The sequence below is a fragment of the Macrobrachium rosenbergii genome, chromosome 55 (assembly GCF_040412425.1).
Source record: "Macrobrachium rosenbergii isolate ZJJX-2024 chromosome 55, ASM4041242v1, whole genome shotgun sequence".
Lineage (NCBI taxonomy): Eukaryota > Metazoa > Arthropoda > Malacostraca > Decapoda > Palaemonidae > Macrobrachium > Macrobrachium rosenbergii.
The window spans coordinates 82,076,683-82,091,313 of record NC_089795.1 but is presented as its reverse complement, the minus strand read 5'-3'; the positions used below and the strand labels follow the sequence as shown (position 1 = coordinate 82,091,313).

The following is a 14,631-nucleotide window of genomic DNA, read 5'->3' as shown; positions in this document are numbered from 1 at the left end:
AGCAGTAAATTAATGTATGAATTAAACTAGAGAAATTAAAATCAGCGCGATCTGTCAAATATCTGTCAACAAGTGTAGATGTCTAAACAATTGACAGATGAGAAACTCCTCTATCCATGAAATCTGTAATATAAGGAGAATGTTCGTGGTTTCACATTTAATCGTATCTTGTACCCATGTGATTATTAACACCGGATTATGGATACAATGAGTGAATTGCTGTACGAAGTTCAAAAGTTTACCTCCGCGTATGGCAGTTCAACCTTACATTGATTTGCATTAGTCATTTTTAGGCGTATATTTTTAAATTAAGTACTGAACAATGTACTTTTGATGATCATTAAAATTGCCCATCGACAGACAAATACTTAGCAAAATGATAATTCCATACGATTAACTATGAAATAAGACGATGGTAAAATATCTTATCTTTCTCAAGATTATCATTTATGAACTTTGTACTCAGACATGTACTTTTTAAACTTTTTGAGACCACAGTGCGTTTTATTGGGGTGTGATAGCTTATACCTAATCACTTCAGATCATTCAAAGATTTGTTTAACCCGTAAATCTGGTGAATTTTGGTGTTGTGCTGATCCTCATATCGTGGAATATAAAAATGGAACGACATTAAAAGTTCATGAACCTCACTGTCATGAACCTCACTGAGTGATAAAGACTTGTTGTGTGTTGAGAATGAATGCTGCAGAGCTGAGACTCCCATTACACTTGGAAACAACCAAACCTGGACGATATCCTGAGTGAGTAACCAGTTAATAGCTTACTGACTGTTTCCACGAGTTACTCTGTTAGTCAAAAACCTTAAATATGTTCTTTTTGCACATTTGTTTGTATAATGTTATTCAAGATAAAGAGTTCCTGATAAGGGAATAGATGTAATTATGTGCGAGAAAGTAAATACATAAGCAATTATGGATGAACATTGTAGCCTTTTTTAATTTACAATGATCCCAGCCCGAGAAGAACCCTAAAAGAGTTCAGAGGTCTGGTTAAACAAATCATTTATAACTAACTAATTTACAATGAACACTTGCAGCATTTATTTTTACAAGTAATGAGCGTTTGAAGCCTTTGTGGCCTATTATCATTGCCAATGAACTTTCGTGGGTTTTCATTTATAATGAATGATAAGGCCAGAGTCAGTGAACTTTCATGTACCCTAGACAAGAGAGAAAAAGGGTGTAGGAAAATGAAATAGGGGTTAACACCGGATGACGAGTTAGCCCTGCAGCTTCAGGGATGGCGGGCTATATGAGATACGGTAGGGAAAACGAACGCAGGGAAAGAGTTCTTGGCACGAAAGAGGACCGCTGTGATGTTTTGTGGATAATAAATGAGACTCTTGAAGATTCTACCTAAAGTTAAATTTAATAGTAGGTAGTGTCGTCATGACATAAGTTACGTTTCAGTTGGTAACTCATTTCATTACCAGCATGGGTCTGTTGACTCTTGATGGTAATTCAGCACAAAGTAAAATCTCTCTCTCTCTCTCTCTCTCTCTCTCTGATCACTACGAACTCATCTGATGACGTGCTCTTTCCTATCGTTCGACGGCAATTAACCGAATTTTTTCTTGTATGCTATGCCTGAAATATCTTGCTTACCAGTAAACATAAACCAAAGAGAAATTCTCATTTGAAATAAACATTACGAGCCTTCAGTTCCATGTACCTTAATGAGGTATGGCTATATTTTATCATAGGATATCAAACAAATATTATTTACGTGTGACGCCGTTCCAGACAGAAATATCAACAGGTCTTTGGTTAAAAGAAGGAAAAAATAAACTTGAAGAGCGGTTCTGAATTGAGGTACTTCGTGCTGACGTCACACTGGCAAACCGTTACAAACTAATTTATACGCCTAGCTCGCCGAAGCGTAGGGTATCAAAGTACCACGCTGTTTTGTGATAATACGTCATCCTTTAAATGAAATAGAATTGATCTTATTTATTCCACTAGAGCCCCAACAGAAACACTAGACTGCTATTTAATCTCTTATTATATCGACTGTGGCATGAGTCCCTTCAATATATCCTTAGCTATTCCATTCTTCTCTAAAAAATAATGAGATTCCCAGTATTAACACCGGGCCTTTACCTCGGCTAATTTAAGTAGCCACATGCTCGGAAATTGGGTGAGTTGTCAAGGTGACTCAGATGTTCTTAGAAAGAGGACCGTCTTTGATAGGACAGTAACTGGCGTTAATGCGTCATCAGTGATGTGCGGTTATTTACAGGGAATTATAGCGAATAATTGCTATTTCTAATTCTGGTACAATATGAAGACACTTGTTTGGAAGATTGATTGATTGATTATAGCTACTAAAACTGGCGTTACAAACACCTAGGTTATTGACGCTGTAATAAATTATAAAAGGAAAGCAAAAAATTATTAAATAAATAACTTTAAAAGTAGTTTCATAAGACAACTATCTAAACAACACACACACACACACACACACACACACACACATATATATATATATATATATATATATGTATATCTAAAAGTTTTCCCCTGTACCCAATTTGCCGCCAGATTGCACCTCCCAAAGATAGGTGATAGGGTTTTACATCCCTGTGCCAGTATATATATATATATATATATATATATATATATATATATATATATATATATCTCTATACATATATGTATATGTCCATATATACATATACGTATGTATGCATGTATATATATTAAATTCGTGTTTTGACCGATAGCGCGAGGAGGCATGGGCGAAATTTCTGAATCTAAAAAGCATTCGGAAAACGGATGACTACGCCAACAACGCCCACCCCCTCTCAACCGCCCCATATAAAAAACACTTATCCACATGCGGGTTAACATTCGATTTGAAGTCCAGTCAGTTCTTTCTTTGTCCAATTGTTCCATAAAATTTCACTGAGATCCTATGTTAGTCGTTGGATAAATATTACATGGACAGACTCAAGCACCACCATTTCGTGACCTTAGATTAGCTGGCCATATTCTTTTCATCTTGATGTCGTTCATCCTGAACGCCTGAGCTGCCTGACAAACAACATTTAATGTCTTAGCAAGTGCAATAACGACTGAATACTTCATTCTCTTAAAGGCACTCCAGTGGTATCATCTTGCTCATGATAATCTGTATGCAAGTAAGAAGCTTGCAGGTCAAAAAACTACCACGATCAGAATTAGTTTGTTTTACATATTTCCAAGTAGTATCTTAGTGTAATAAGATATGCGCTGTAATATGAAAGATACATGATTTTTTCTATATATACTACATAAGCATTCGTAAACACGCACTTACTGAGAGAGAGAGAGAGAGAGAGAGAAACACATCTGTTTCGTCCATCTGAACATGTGTCTCGCTGGCTGTTTGAGTTGCCATTTACCATATATGTAAACGAGAAAGAATTAGCCAATTGTAATTATCGTACTGATCCTGTAGCTTTGTTTAAATGTTATTTGACAACCGCCCAGTTACATAAAAAAGCTACGGCACAAATGTAAATGGCAGAGACGTCACATAAGGAAAACTGGCAGAATAAGGCGTCAAGAGGCTGACGGGTTTGTTTCGTCCCACTGTGATTACGGCAAACGAACTTACCAGGTGGACTTGTCGACGCTTCCATTCAAAAAATCGAACCTAATATGGACGAGTCGTCAAGTGAACCTAGTCGCTTCAAGAAGTGAGTGTCCCCGAGATCATATTAACAAAGAAGTTTCAAGATAACCAAGTTTAGTATTTAAAATAATCGCGTACAAGGACTTTTGAAACTGTTGTTAGTGAGAGCGCGGCAGTCAACTGCTACGTTGGCAATCGCAGTATTGCCTGAGATCATATTATGTGCCTACTTTTTCTCAAGCTTATCGGAGTTGGTTGCAATCTCGGGTAATAACCATGTATGTTAAGTGGTGTTAATTCAAAGTACAGTTTGTCTTCTTGCAAGTTCTTCAAGCTCATTCAATTGCACGGCAATTTTCGTATGTTTCCTGATGTATGTTTATTGCACAAGGAAAGATAATTTGGAATCTATTGCACAGCGTACCCATTTCCTTAGTTATAAAGTAGCCAAAAACATTTTAAGTAAGAAATGCATTTGTTTTGTTTCTTCCTGGCTTGCATGTAATTAGCCTGACAAACCACTGACCAGTAAAATAATACGGAGATATTGTGTGCCTCGTGTGTTTCGTCGAATGGCTTTTGAACGTATGTAAATTTTATAGAAACTTCAAGTACTTCACTTTTTATCACCATAATCTTCCTTCTTTTACATACGAGAAGCGAATGTAAAAGTGGTACTAATAGTATTAACACATTTTCATATAGAAAGTAATATGTGCGTAGGAAATCCAATGTTATGAAATACCATGACCATACGATGGATAGCAGTCAAATCTTGGATGTTATTTGAACGAAAACGGGCAAAAATGAGATCTTCACGTTGAGTGCCTTAGTTTCAATGCTCTAGTACCATGGAAATGGTTTGCATAAATACAATTTGCTATCTTTCATCTGACTTAGAATGTGTGATTCAGTTCTGAAATAAGAAAGGAGAACATTACCTGAACGTTGATGAGCTTAGATTTTTTGAATTTCACATGTGTTCCAGAACCATGGGTTATATTACAAAAAGTTAACAGCTCTCCTAGGGGTGGCCCGAAGGATTAGATTTATTTTACGTGGCTAAGAACCAACTGGTTACCTAGCAACGGGACCTATAGCTTATTGTGGAATCCGAACCATATTATGAATTTCTATCACCAGAAATAAATTCTTCTAATCCTTCATTGGCCGATTGGAGAGTCGAACGCTGGGCCAACATATTTCACCAGGCGATATGTTCAGTCAGGTGGTAACGGATAGTGAAAGTCTACAGTAAATAATCTTTGTTGCGTTTTAGATGTATTTATGAACATTAATAGGGATATTAGAAAGATGCATTCTCCCGAATATTAGTTACACATATTAATATGTATTGATATCTGTCACGAGATAACATGAAGTTTTTCTACAATAACAAAAGTAGTTTTTCCTTTTTCAAAATGCCCTGCTTTATGTTGTTAATGTCAAAAGTCTATTAAGGTTATTTGGTAAGGAAATGTTCTGATTCAACCTCCCCAAAGTGTACCGTACTTTTATATTAAAGAAAAAATGTCCACGGTTTCCCGTACTGATTTTTGATGATGACGCAATTCATGTTTGTGCTAGCCAGGTGTTAAAAATATCAGGTGGTACACGTGTATTGTACTACGTACATGGTAAGCTATTCATGCTGCTATGCAAGAATGTAATTGGTTTTTAGTTAATTGAATATATATATATATATATATATATATATATATATATATATATATATATATATATATATACACACACGCACATATGATTCGGCCAATTCATCACCCACCAGTTCACCCAACAGTAACTGGGTACCAGCGTTGGTAGAGGTCAGTAAAATGGCTTAGGGCTAGCAACCTCACCCCCAAAAGAATTTTTGGAAATCGAAAGATTGTACCCTACTAGTGCCGCCCCTCCTAAGGGGGAACATGCGATTGGGGAAATATCTCGTACACCCACACAATTATATATATATATATATATATATATATATATATATATATATATATATACTTATAATGATAAATAATATTGCCAAAGACCAGGAAGAACATTTCTTTGTTGTACGAGCTTTCCGAGGTATAAAACTCATCATCAGGCTGAAAAAACCGACAAGGATGAGAATCAATAAAATTACAATAAAATGAATTGTCATAATAAATCTTCAGCAAAAATACTAAAGAAATATATAAAATGAACAAGTAAATACAAACTAAAAGGTGAGACGTAAAATAACGAAAAATTAAAAACACAAACATAAAAATATGAAAATAAAACTAAAGTGAAATGTAAACAAACTACCACTCACAAAGTAAAATATTTAACGACCTAATTGAGTACCTACTTGAAGAAATTACACGATAGCTAGTTGAATACCAGACGAGTTGTTATTCAATTCTGGCTTCATCTTTTTAATAGTCAGCGACTCTGAAACTAAAAGGTCAGTCTATTTGAACAAAAAGACAGTACCCGATAATCCAGGTCAGTGAAAGGATGGTCCCAAAGCTAAACTGTGTTCTCTAATGGCAGAAAAGGGTGGTTTGGAAAGGAAACCTAGTTCTAATAGAAAGACCTAAGTGTTCCAAAATTCTGTGTCTCTGCCAGCGGGGAACTAGATCCCACGTATCGCAGACCACACTGCGAACAAGTGAACAAGTAAAACGACACAGGAATTAAGGTCCACAGGCAGAGTAGGCTTCTCTCTCAAAAGTGATCTTATTGTAAAAGGATTACAGAAAACAAACCGGAAACTGATTTGAGGGAAAGGATTCGGATGTCTGAATGCCCTATTGCTTTCAAACCTTTGTATTACCGTAGGTATGTAGATGATACTTTCCTTGTGTTTAAGGAATTATCACATGTTGATTTGTTTTTTGAATATTTTAATTCTCGTCACCCTAACATTTTTTTACTTGTGAGACGGAACAGGATAATAAGTTGTCCTTTTAGATGTACAGGTATACAGAAATAGTGGCAAAATTTGAGACCTTTGTTTATAGGAAAAGTACTTTTTTGGCTTTGGGATTGAATTACCTCAGTTTTTCGCCAAAAGTTGTATAAAGATGAACCCAATACGCACTTTGATTAATATAACCTACAATGTTTTGTTGTGACTTTTAATTTATTTCATCAAAATATGGTTTTCTCCAGAATTATTTTTCTGAAAACTCATATCCCATTTTTGTATTTTACAAAGTTCTGAAAAAATTTGTAAATGAAAAGTTTTGTCCCAGACCGGTGTACAGTACTGCTAGTAAAGATGTAAAGTACATTAAATTGACTTACCTTGGTCATAGTAGCTATATGGTCCAAAAAAAGTTACAAGAAATACTTAAGCATTGTTTCCCTCAAATCAGTTTTTCGGTTTGTTTTCTGTAATCCTTTACAATAAGATCACTTTTGAGAGAAAGCCTGCTCTGCCTGTGGACCTTAATTCCTGTGTCGTTTACTTGTTCACTTGTTCAGTGTGGTCTGCGATAATGTGGGATCCTGTTCCCGCTGGCTCAGACACAGAATTTTTGGAACACAGAGGTCTTTTCTATTAGAACTAGGTTTCCCCTTTCCAAACCACCTTTTCTGCCATTAGAGAACACAGTTTAGCACAGGACCATCCTTTCTGACCTGGATTTTTCGGGTATTGTCTTTTTGTTCAAATAGACTGGACCTTTTAGTTTCAGAGTCGCTGACTATTAAAAAGATGAAGCCGGAATTGAACAACAACTCGTCTGGTATTCAACTAGCTATCGTTAGTAATTTCAGTAGGTATTCAATTAGGTCGTTAAATATTTTACTTTGTAGTGGTAGTTTGTTTACATTTCACTTTAGCTTTATTTTCATATTTTTATGTTTGTGTTTTTAATTTTTCGTTATTTTACGTCTCACCCTTTTTAGTTTTGTATTACTTGTTCATTTATATATTTCGTTGAGTATTTTTGCTGAAGATTTATTATGACAATTCATTTTATTGTAATTTTATTGATTCTCATCCTTGTCGGTTTTTCAGCCTGATGATGAGTTTTATACCTCAAAGCTCAAAAAATAAATAAAGAATGTTCTTCCTGGTCTTGGCAATGTTATTTATCATTAAGCTAAGATTTCCAAGTAGCCGTCCAATTACAAGAGATTATATATATATATATATATATATATATATATATATATATATATATATATATATATATATATATATATATATACACACACACACACACATATATATATATATATATATATATATATATATATGTGTGTGTGTGTGTGTGTGTGTGTGTGTGTGTGTATGTATGCATATTAAACATTGTATGATCATTCAGGTACAGACACGCTTTCATATTTATGCAAAGACACGTAAGCACACACACACATGTAAATATGCATATATGATTCGCTCCACAAATTACTAATGCTGAACAGATTTGCTTTAAATTACTAGCTGATGAATAAATTTATTCCCAGTGAGTAGAATTTTTTTATTGAGGCACATATATCTTACAGTTAACTTTTCTCCTTCGATGCCAAAATAGGTTTGCTAGAATGTAGTTGATTAAGTAGCGAGCGCACTTTCCTATTTTTAAATCCTTAGAGTAAACTGCGTGGCAAATATAATAATAATAATTATAATAATAATAATGATTATCATTATTGTTATTGTGGTGAAGAGATCCACAATGACGCCAGTGTAAATATATATTAAAAATATATATAAAACGAAAGCTTTCGAGAACTTGCTCTGTTGGGACTGAGAAGGAGGATTGAGCAGGTTCTTGAAAGCTCTCTCTCTCTCTCTCTCTCTCTCTCTCTCTCTCTCTCTCTCTCTCTCTCTCTCTCTCTCTATATATATATATATATATATATATATATATATATATATATATAATAATATATATATAAATAATTTAATATGTATTTTCAGTATCAATGTGATTTCTTCACCATTTTTAGTGACTCATGCGATTATTAGATTATTATTATTATTATTATTATTATGTATGTGTTATTATTATTATTAGTTCTTTGTTTGTTTTCCCTCTGCAAATGTGTAAAGTTTTGGTTGGAAGAAAACGTCCAATACAATTGATATAAATGATATGAAAATATTACACCTTAAGAAAAAATAATGAGAAAAGGAGGGGTAAATGATATATCACATAGATAAACAGATAAATGAATGTAAACAGGTAAACAAAGACAGCTTCATTCCAGGCTCCTGATGAACCTTCCAGTGCAAATCCAGCTGGCGTCGCCAGCATTCCATGAATGGATTTCCAGGCGGAAAGAGAGCGTTCGACCATGGATGGTGTTTGTCAATACTCACAATTTCAAGGTAATTTCTTCCGTCTTATTCCGCCCGCCCCCCCCGCCCCCAACCCTCTCCTAGCAGTTGTTTCATTGTGAAACTGCGAGGTTTTGCTCCTGTTAAATCTTTAACATTTTTTTCCACTCTCAGTTTCTCTTTCAGCATTGAATGACCTCATAGGTCCCAGCGCTTGGAATTTGGCCTTAATTTTATATTCCATTTCATTAAAGGTAATTTGTTTGAGAATGAATGTTTTTGAGCTAACGCTTAGTGTAATAATTTCAAGGTAACTTTTATTGTTAATTTTGTTGACATTATATAAGGTTTTATGGGAACTTTTTGAGATTTGGTGAATATCACATAATTCTAAAATGCCTTGAAAATTTACCAAACCTCACACGTGTGTTATACGTAAAATAAGTTTTTGGTTGTACTATTTCTATCCATCATTTAGTTCTCGAGTATAGACAACTTCGGCAATGAACAAAAGTTCCTTCGAATTTAGTGGAATTTTTGTATAAGGTGATATCGTTTCACATATGGCGTGCAAGACTCTTGAGTGACAGAAAACTAAATATCAGTCTTTACTGGTTAATAGAAAACGTCGATAACACACATGGTATACCATATTACTGCTTTGAAGCAATTGGATGATAAGCACGCATGCTAAGTCTTCTCTCTTTTCCAGCATTAGCTGAAGTTATTGTAATTACAAGCGTAATAGTCATAGACGCTTCTCCGGCGTTCTTATGTATAATTTTCTGATTTTCATTTCATCAGCTTCAGCCTGATCTCTCTCTCTCTCTCTCTCTCTCTCTCTCTCTCTCTCTCTCTCTCTATCTATATATATATATATATATATATATATATGTGTGTGTGTGTGTGTGTGTGTGTGTGTGTGTGTGTGTGTGTGTTTCAGTTTCTGTCATCTTATATTTCGGTAAATAACAGGTCTGACGAACACTGTTACAGTGCTTTCAACATTAAATTTTGCTTGTCTTTCAGGTTCCCCACAGCTTTCAGAGGTGGACGAACCGGGTAGTGAAAAATGTGGACCATTTCCAGTCCAATTACATGTTCATCTTCATCGGCCTCATCATATATTGTCTGTGAGTATCCTTAAAAAATACCCATAGTAGCATGATCTTAAAATGGAGAACCAAATCTACAGTAATATATGCGTACAAATATGTATAAAAATCAAGCTAAATAGAGAACTTCCGAGAATATGTATGAGTCCTCTCTTTGTACAGATTCTCGATAGCTTTCTGTTTAGCTTTATTTTTAAATATAATTGTACAGTTATATTGCTGTGGATTTGGTTCTCCATATTCAAGATTGTTATGACTGATGGTATTTTTTGTATACAACTTCCGAGAATTTTACAAAGGGAAGACTTCTTTTTTATATACCTTCCAGGATAACATCACCGCTTCTGTTCTTTGCCGTGTTTCTGTCTCTCGCCCTCTGCTACTTCCTCTCTCTGAGAAATGTCGACAAAAAGATCATTGTAGGTGGCCACGAAGTGGCGCTTGGTCATCAGTTCGCAGCCGTTGGTGTTCTCTCCGTACCTGTGTTTTATATGGCAGGAGCTGGGGCAGTTCTCTTCTGGGTAATTGGTGAGTAATTCTTCATAATTATTTAGCAAGATATGTTTCTTGGAGGGCTTTCTACTAATTGTTATAACTGTCCACCATTCTATCTGAGAAGTTAAATACATTATTCTGCCAATGTTTCTTTCCCTGTCACATCACGTCTTAGTAAAGGGGCTGTCTCAAATACAAGGAATATTGTGATGATATTGCAGTAGACATTGTGAAATAATTAAAAGTTTTCCATCGCATTCTCCTAATATTATATACATGGTTGAAGTGATTTTTCCTATGTGAGACTATTTCAAGCAGTTTTTGCGAAGATATAACTAATCTGTATGGAAATTCTTGGCATACATGACCGATAACAACATAAATTTGTTGTTGGACGTGCAAGATTACTCACTGAGGGCTTTTAATGGACACTGCGTGAAGTGACTGTAGTTTCACCTCTGCGCAGTCTCACATTGTACATTCATGACGATACTAATGAAATGCATAATTTTCTTTTTTACAATTGCAAATAGTGAATTAGAATTGTAGTACTGCATCGGTGTATAACTGGATACAGTTGAAAGCCATTCTGTTGTTCAGTGTCATCTTAGTGGAACAGTGGGTCATTGGTACGATAACTGAGACATATCTTTTCCTCATTGTGAACAAGTGAACAAAAGGTCAGAACACTGCCTCGGGAGTTTATTATATGTAATATAAATTGGATACGGAATTTAAGAGCGAACGATTACAACCTATTCCTATATAATTAATAATTCGCCAACGAAACTGTCTAATTCAGGTGGAGCAAAAACGTGACGCCATTTCGAGTACGGCTCATTCAGGTGGGGCACAACAATGGACCAATTTATATTTCATTAGGTACACATGTTTAATGTTATATACAACAGATATATGTTATATACAACAGATATATGTTTGTTTATTAACAAAAGCGTAGGCTAATGACATAAGGTACGTAGTATATCATACAGTATCAAACACGCATGCTGTATTTGATCTCGGATAGATGCTTTATCTTACGAATCTTTTGAAGTCTGAACTTATGTGTATTATTGTGAATATATACGGTTTAATTACGATGGTAGAAAGCGAGGTTTAAGCCTGAGCCCTACTTAAAGGAGCTTTCGAAAGTGTCCCACAAGATTCATTCGTAACCCGTCTTCCGTTAGTCGGTCCATTGTTATTTTTATTCTATGACTCATGTTCAAGGACAAATCGCACATCTGTGAGCTATCAAACGTTATTTGCCCTTGGCTTTACGTGGTAAAGAAAGGTTCCCTATTCATTTGCCACAGTGACATTCTACCTTATATTAGTTTCTTTGTTGTTTTACAAGCACACTTCAGATTCCATGGTTGTTATAAACTGAGCCTCTATAAATGAACTTGGAGAATTTTGAGTGAGAACAATTAACACGTGTTAAGGTATAAATCGCCACGCGTCCCAGTCATCCACACTAAAAAAAAACTTAGACCTATTACTAACCTTTAATTTTGCATTTCGTGATACGGGAAATTTTTTAAGTGTATACAGTGTTAAGGTATAAATCGCCCCTCGCCCTGATGATTTACACCCAAAAACTTTAGAGCTATGATGAAGCATAAGTAACAATAATTGACTATTTTCCAGGGGCAACTTTCTTCGTCATAGCCATCCACGCTTCCTTCTATAACATCGAACGCATACTTGGCTCCGAGGAAGAACCTTTCGAGGATTTCGAACATCCAATACAGGAGGTAAGGAAGGAGAGTAAAACGCATTGGTGACAACGTTCCCAAACGTAAACTGACGTCCATTTTTGCAATGGCAAGACAAAAAAGAAAGAGGAAATGAATTTCAAACAATTAGTGTACAGTATTTGCTATCATTTGGTTCAAATGGCTTCTTCTTCTTCTTCTTCTTTCTTCTTCTTCTTCTTCTTCTTCTTCTTCTTCTTCTTCTTCTTCTTCTTCTTCTTCTTCTTCTTATTATTATTATTATTGTGTATTATTATTATTATTATTATTATTATTATTATTATTATTATTATATAAGGCAAAAAAGGAAGAGGAGCTGAATTTCAAACAATTATCATACTATGAACTTCTGCAACCATCTGGTTAAAATGTCATATTATTATTATTATTATTATTATTATTATTATTATTATTATTATTATTATTATTATTTGAGGCAAAAAATGAGAAGGGAATTAAAATTTCAAACAGTTACTTTACTAAAAAATCTGAGACATTGCAAACGTTTTGGTTTAGATGTGTCATTATTATTATTATTATTATTATTATTATTATTATTATTATTATTATTATTATATTATTATTATTATTTATTATTATTATTATTATCCCACGAAGATGATCCTATACTTGATTTAAGTCTCTGTTTTATGAACAGAGGTTTGTATCTCGCTTATCCCGAGATATTTGAGGGATAGCGTGTAACGTGAGCCGACATCATAGTAATGCCTGGGTTGCATACTTGTAATTTGTTTCAAAAACAATGAAGAAACTTCTTTTCAGGTCCAAGTGCTGTCTTATTAAAACCCAATCTTGCTTTACGAAGCTTCTATAAACAAGCCGAGAAGCTAATAAGGATTGAATATGTTAATAATATTTATTAGTTTTTTTCATTTTCCTGCAATTATATTTGCAACTCTTTAAATATTAAAATTCTGTGGTGGAAAGTAATTATAGAGAACTCCCTTCTAGCCCATCCCATCTGGGAATCCAGATATCTTTATAAATCGAATTCATTTAGAAGTCATTATTACCTACACGAAATTCAAGGGTGAGCCACTGACGAATTAGCTTAAGTCGAAAATCAGATCAAGAATTTGGTTATAAGCCAAATATCACCACCTTAGTTATTCTGAATTCTGTTGTTGCTTGTGCATACGTATATTCATTAATGTATTTAATATTTTTCTTATTGACATGGTTTTCTTTCAACCACATATGAGCATTCTATACTGTGGAAACTTTGCAAGTTACTGAATGGCCTTTCAAATTTTCATGTTTGTGCATTTTAATAATAATAATAATATAATTTTTATAAATCAAACCTGTATGTCATACATTAAAATATCAATTCAGCACCCATTACCCTCAAATTACTTAGTTTAGCAAAAAAAAAAATAATATTTTTTCTTGTCATAATACGATCCTATGAAAAATCTATGGCATGAAAGATGTTACATATAAAATATTAAAGACATGTTATTGAAAATGCTACTGACGTAATATTGACGATTTTTCTTTCCTTAAAGTTACACTGGGACTTTAAATTCGTTTCAGGTCTAGACCCAGTGGAGCTGGTGACTGCGCTTTCTTTAGCCAGTGGACGCCTTGGACAGAAGCTGTGAAAATTATTTTTTTTGTGAGAGTTTTATAGTTTTATTTTGTAACACACATTATTTATATGAGCTGTTTTCTGTTCTTCATCCAGTATTTGTGTAAAACTGTTTTGTGGAACACTTGTGACTAGTTAAGGGGTAAAATGTGATGTTGTTTACAATGCATTCTTTTTATTTACCTATCCAAGAACAAGCTGTCACATATCCGTTAGCTTGCATTTTCTTCAACAACAAATCTGAGGAGAGTCCTAAGTCACTTAAGGCTGATTTGATCATTTTCCTGCTTCTTGAAATTTAAAATGGAGACCTTTTGATGTCTTCATACTTGTATTCTTATCAACATTTCTCTATAAACTGATTCTGATGCAAAACTCAGCAGAACAGAACTGAAGGAAAGCTTTATATTTTCAAATCGAAACAAGGATGTTGCCCTTTTACTTCGGTTTGTTTGTTTATTTGTTAATTACCAAGATTACGCAAAAACGTCAGTTTTGATAATGACGTAACTTGGAAGACATGGTTAGATTTTGGAATAATTCTGGATCTAGGTTACAGACTTTCGGAAAGCGTGGAGTGGATTACTTAGCCTTGGCGGAGGTTTGCGGCTTCAGAACGCATTTGCCAAGGACGCAACATTTACGAATACTACGTGGGCAGTAAACAATACGACTCGTTCGTCTTACTTAATCGATAGTGTAACTACACCTTTATTTTTGCAGATGGGTGATGTTAGGCTCCAT

The 14,631-nt window shown here is 34.5% G+C and overlaps 1 protein-coding gene across 4 annotated transcripts; it reads left to right on the top strand.

Annotated features, from left to right (window-relative positions):
* Positions 1-499: 499 nt before the first annotated feature.
* Positions 500-14,052, top strand: LOC136835519 (prenylated Rab acceptor protein 1-like). 4 transcript variants are annotated; one of them, XM_067099106.1, is made up of 6 exons: positions 500-761; positions 8,836-8,956; positions 9,935-10,038; positions 10,349-10,548; positions 12,169-12,275; positions 13,833-14,052. In XM_067099106.1, the coding sequence occupies exons 1-6, from the start codon at positions 697-699 to the stop codon at positions 13,836-13,838; spliced, it is 603 nt and encodes a 200-aa protein (XP_066955207.1). In that variant the 5' UTR covers positions 500-696; the 3' UTR covers positions 13,839-14,052. The 4 variants fall into 4 exon arrangements, with proteins under 4 accessions (XP_066955207.1, XP_066955210.1, XP_066955211.1 ...); XM_067099109.1 differs by lacking the exon at positions 500-761 and adding an exon at positions 3,545-3,700; XM_067099110.1 differs by lacking the exon at positions 500-761 and adding an exon at positions 3,588-3,914.
* Positions 14,053-14,631: the final 579 nt, after the last annotated feature.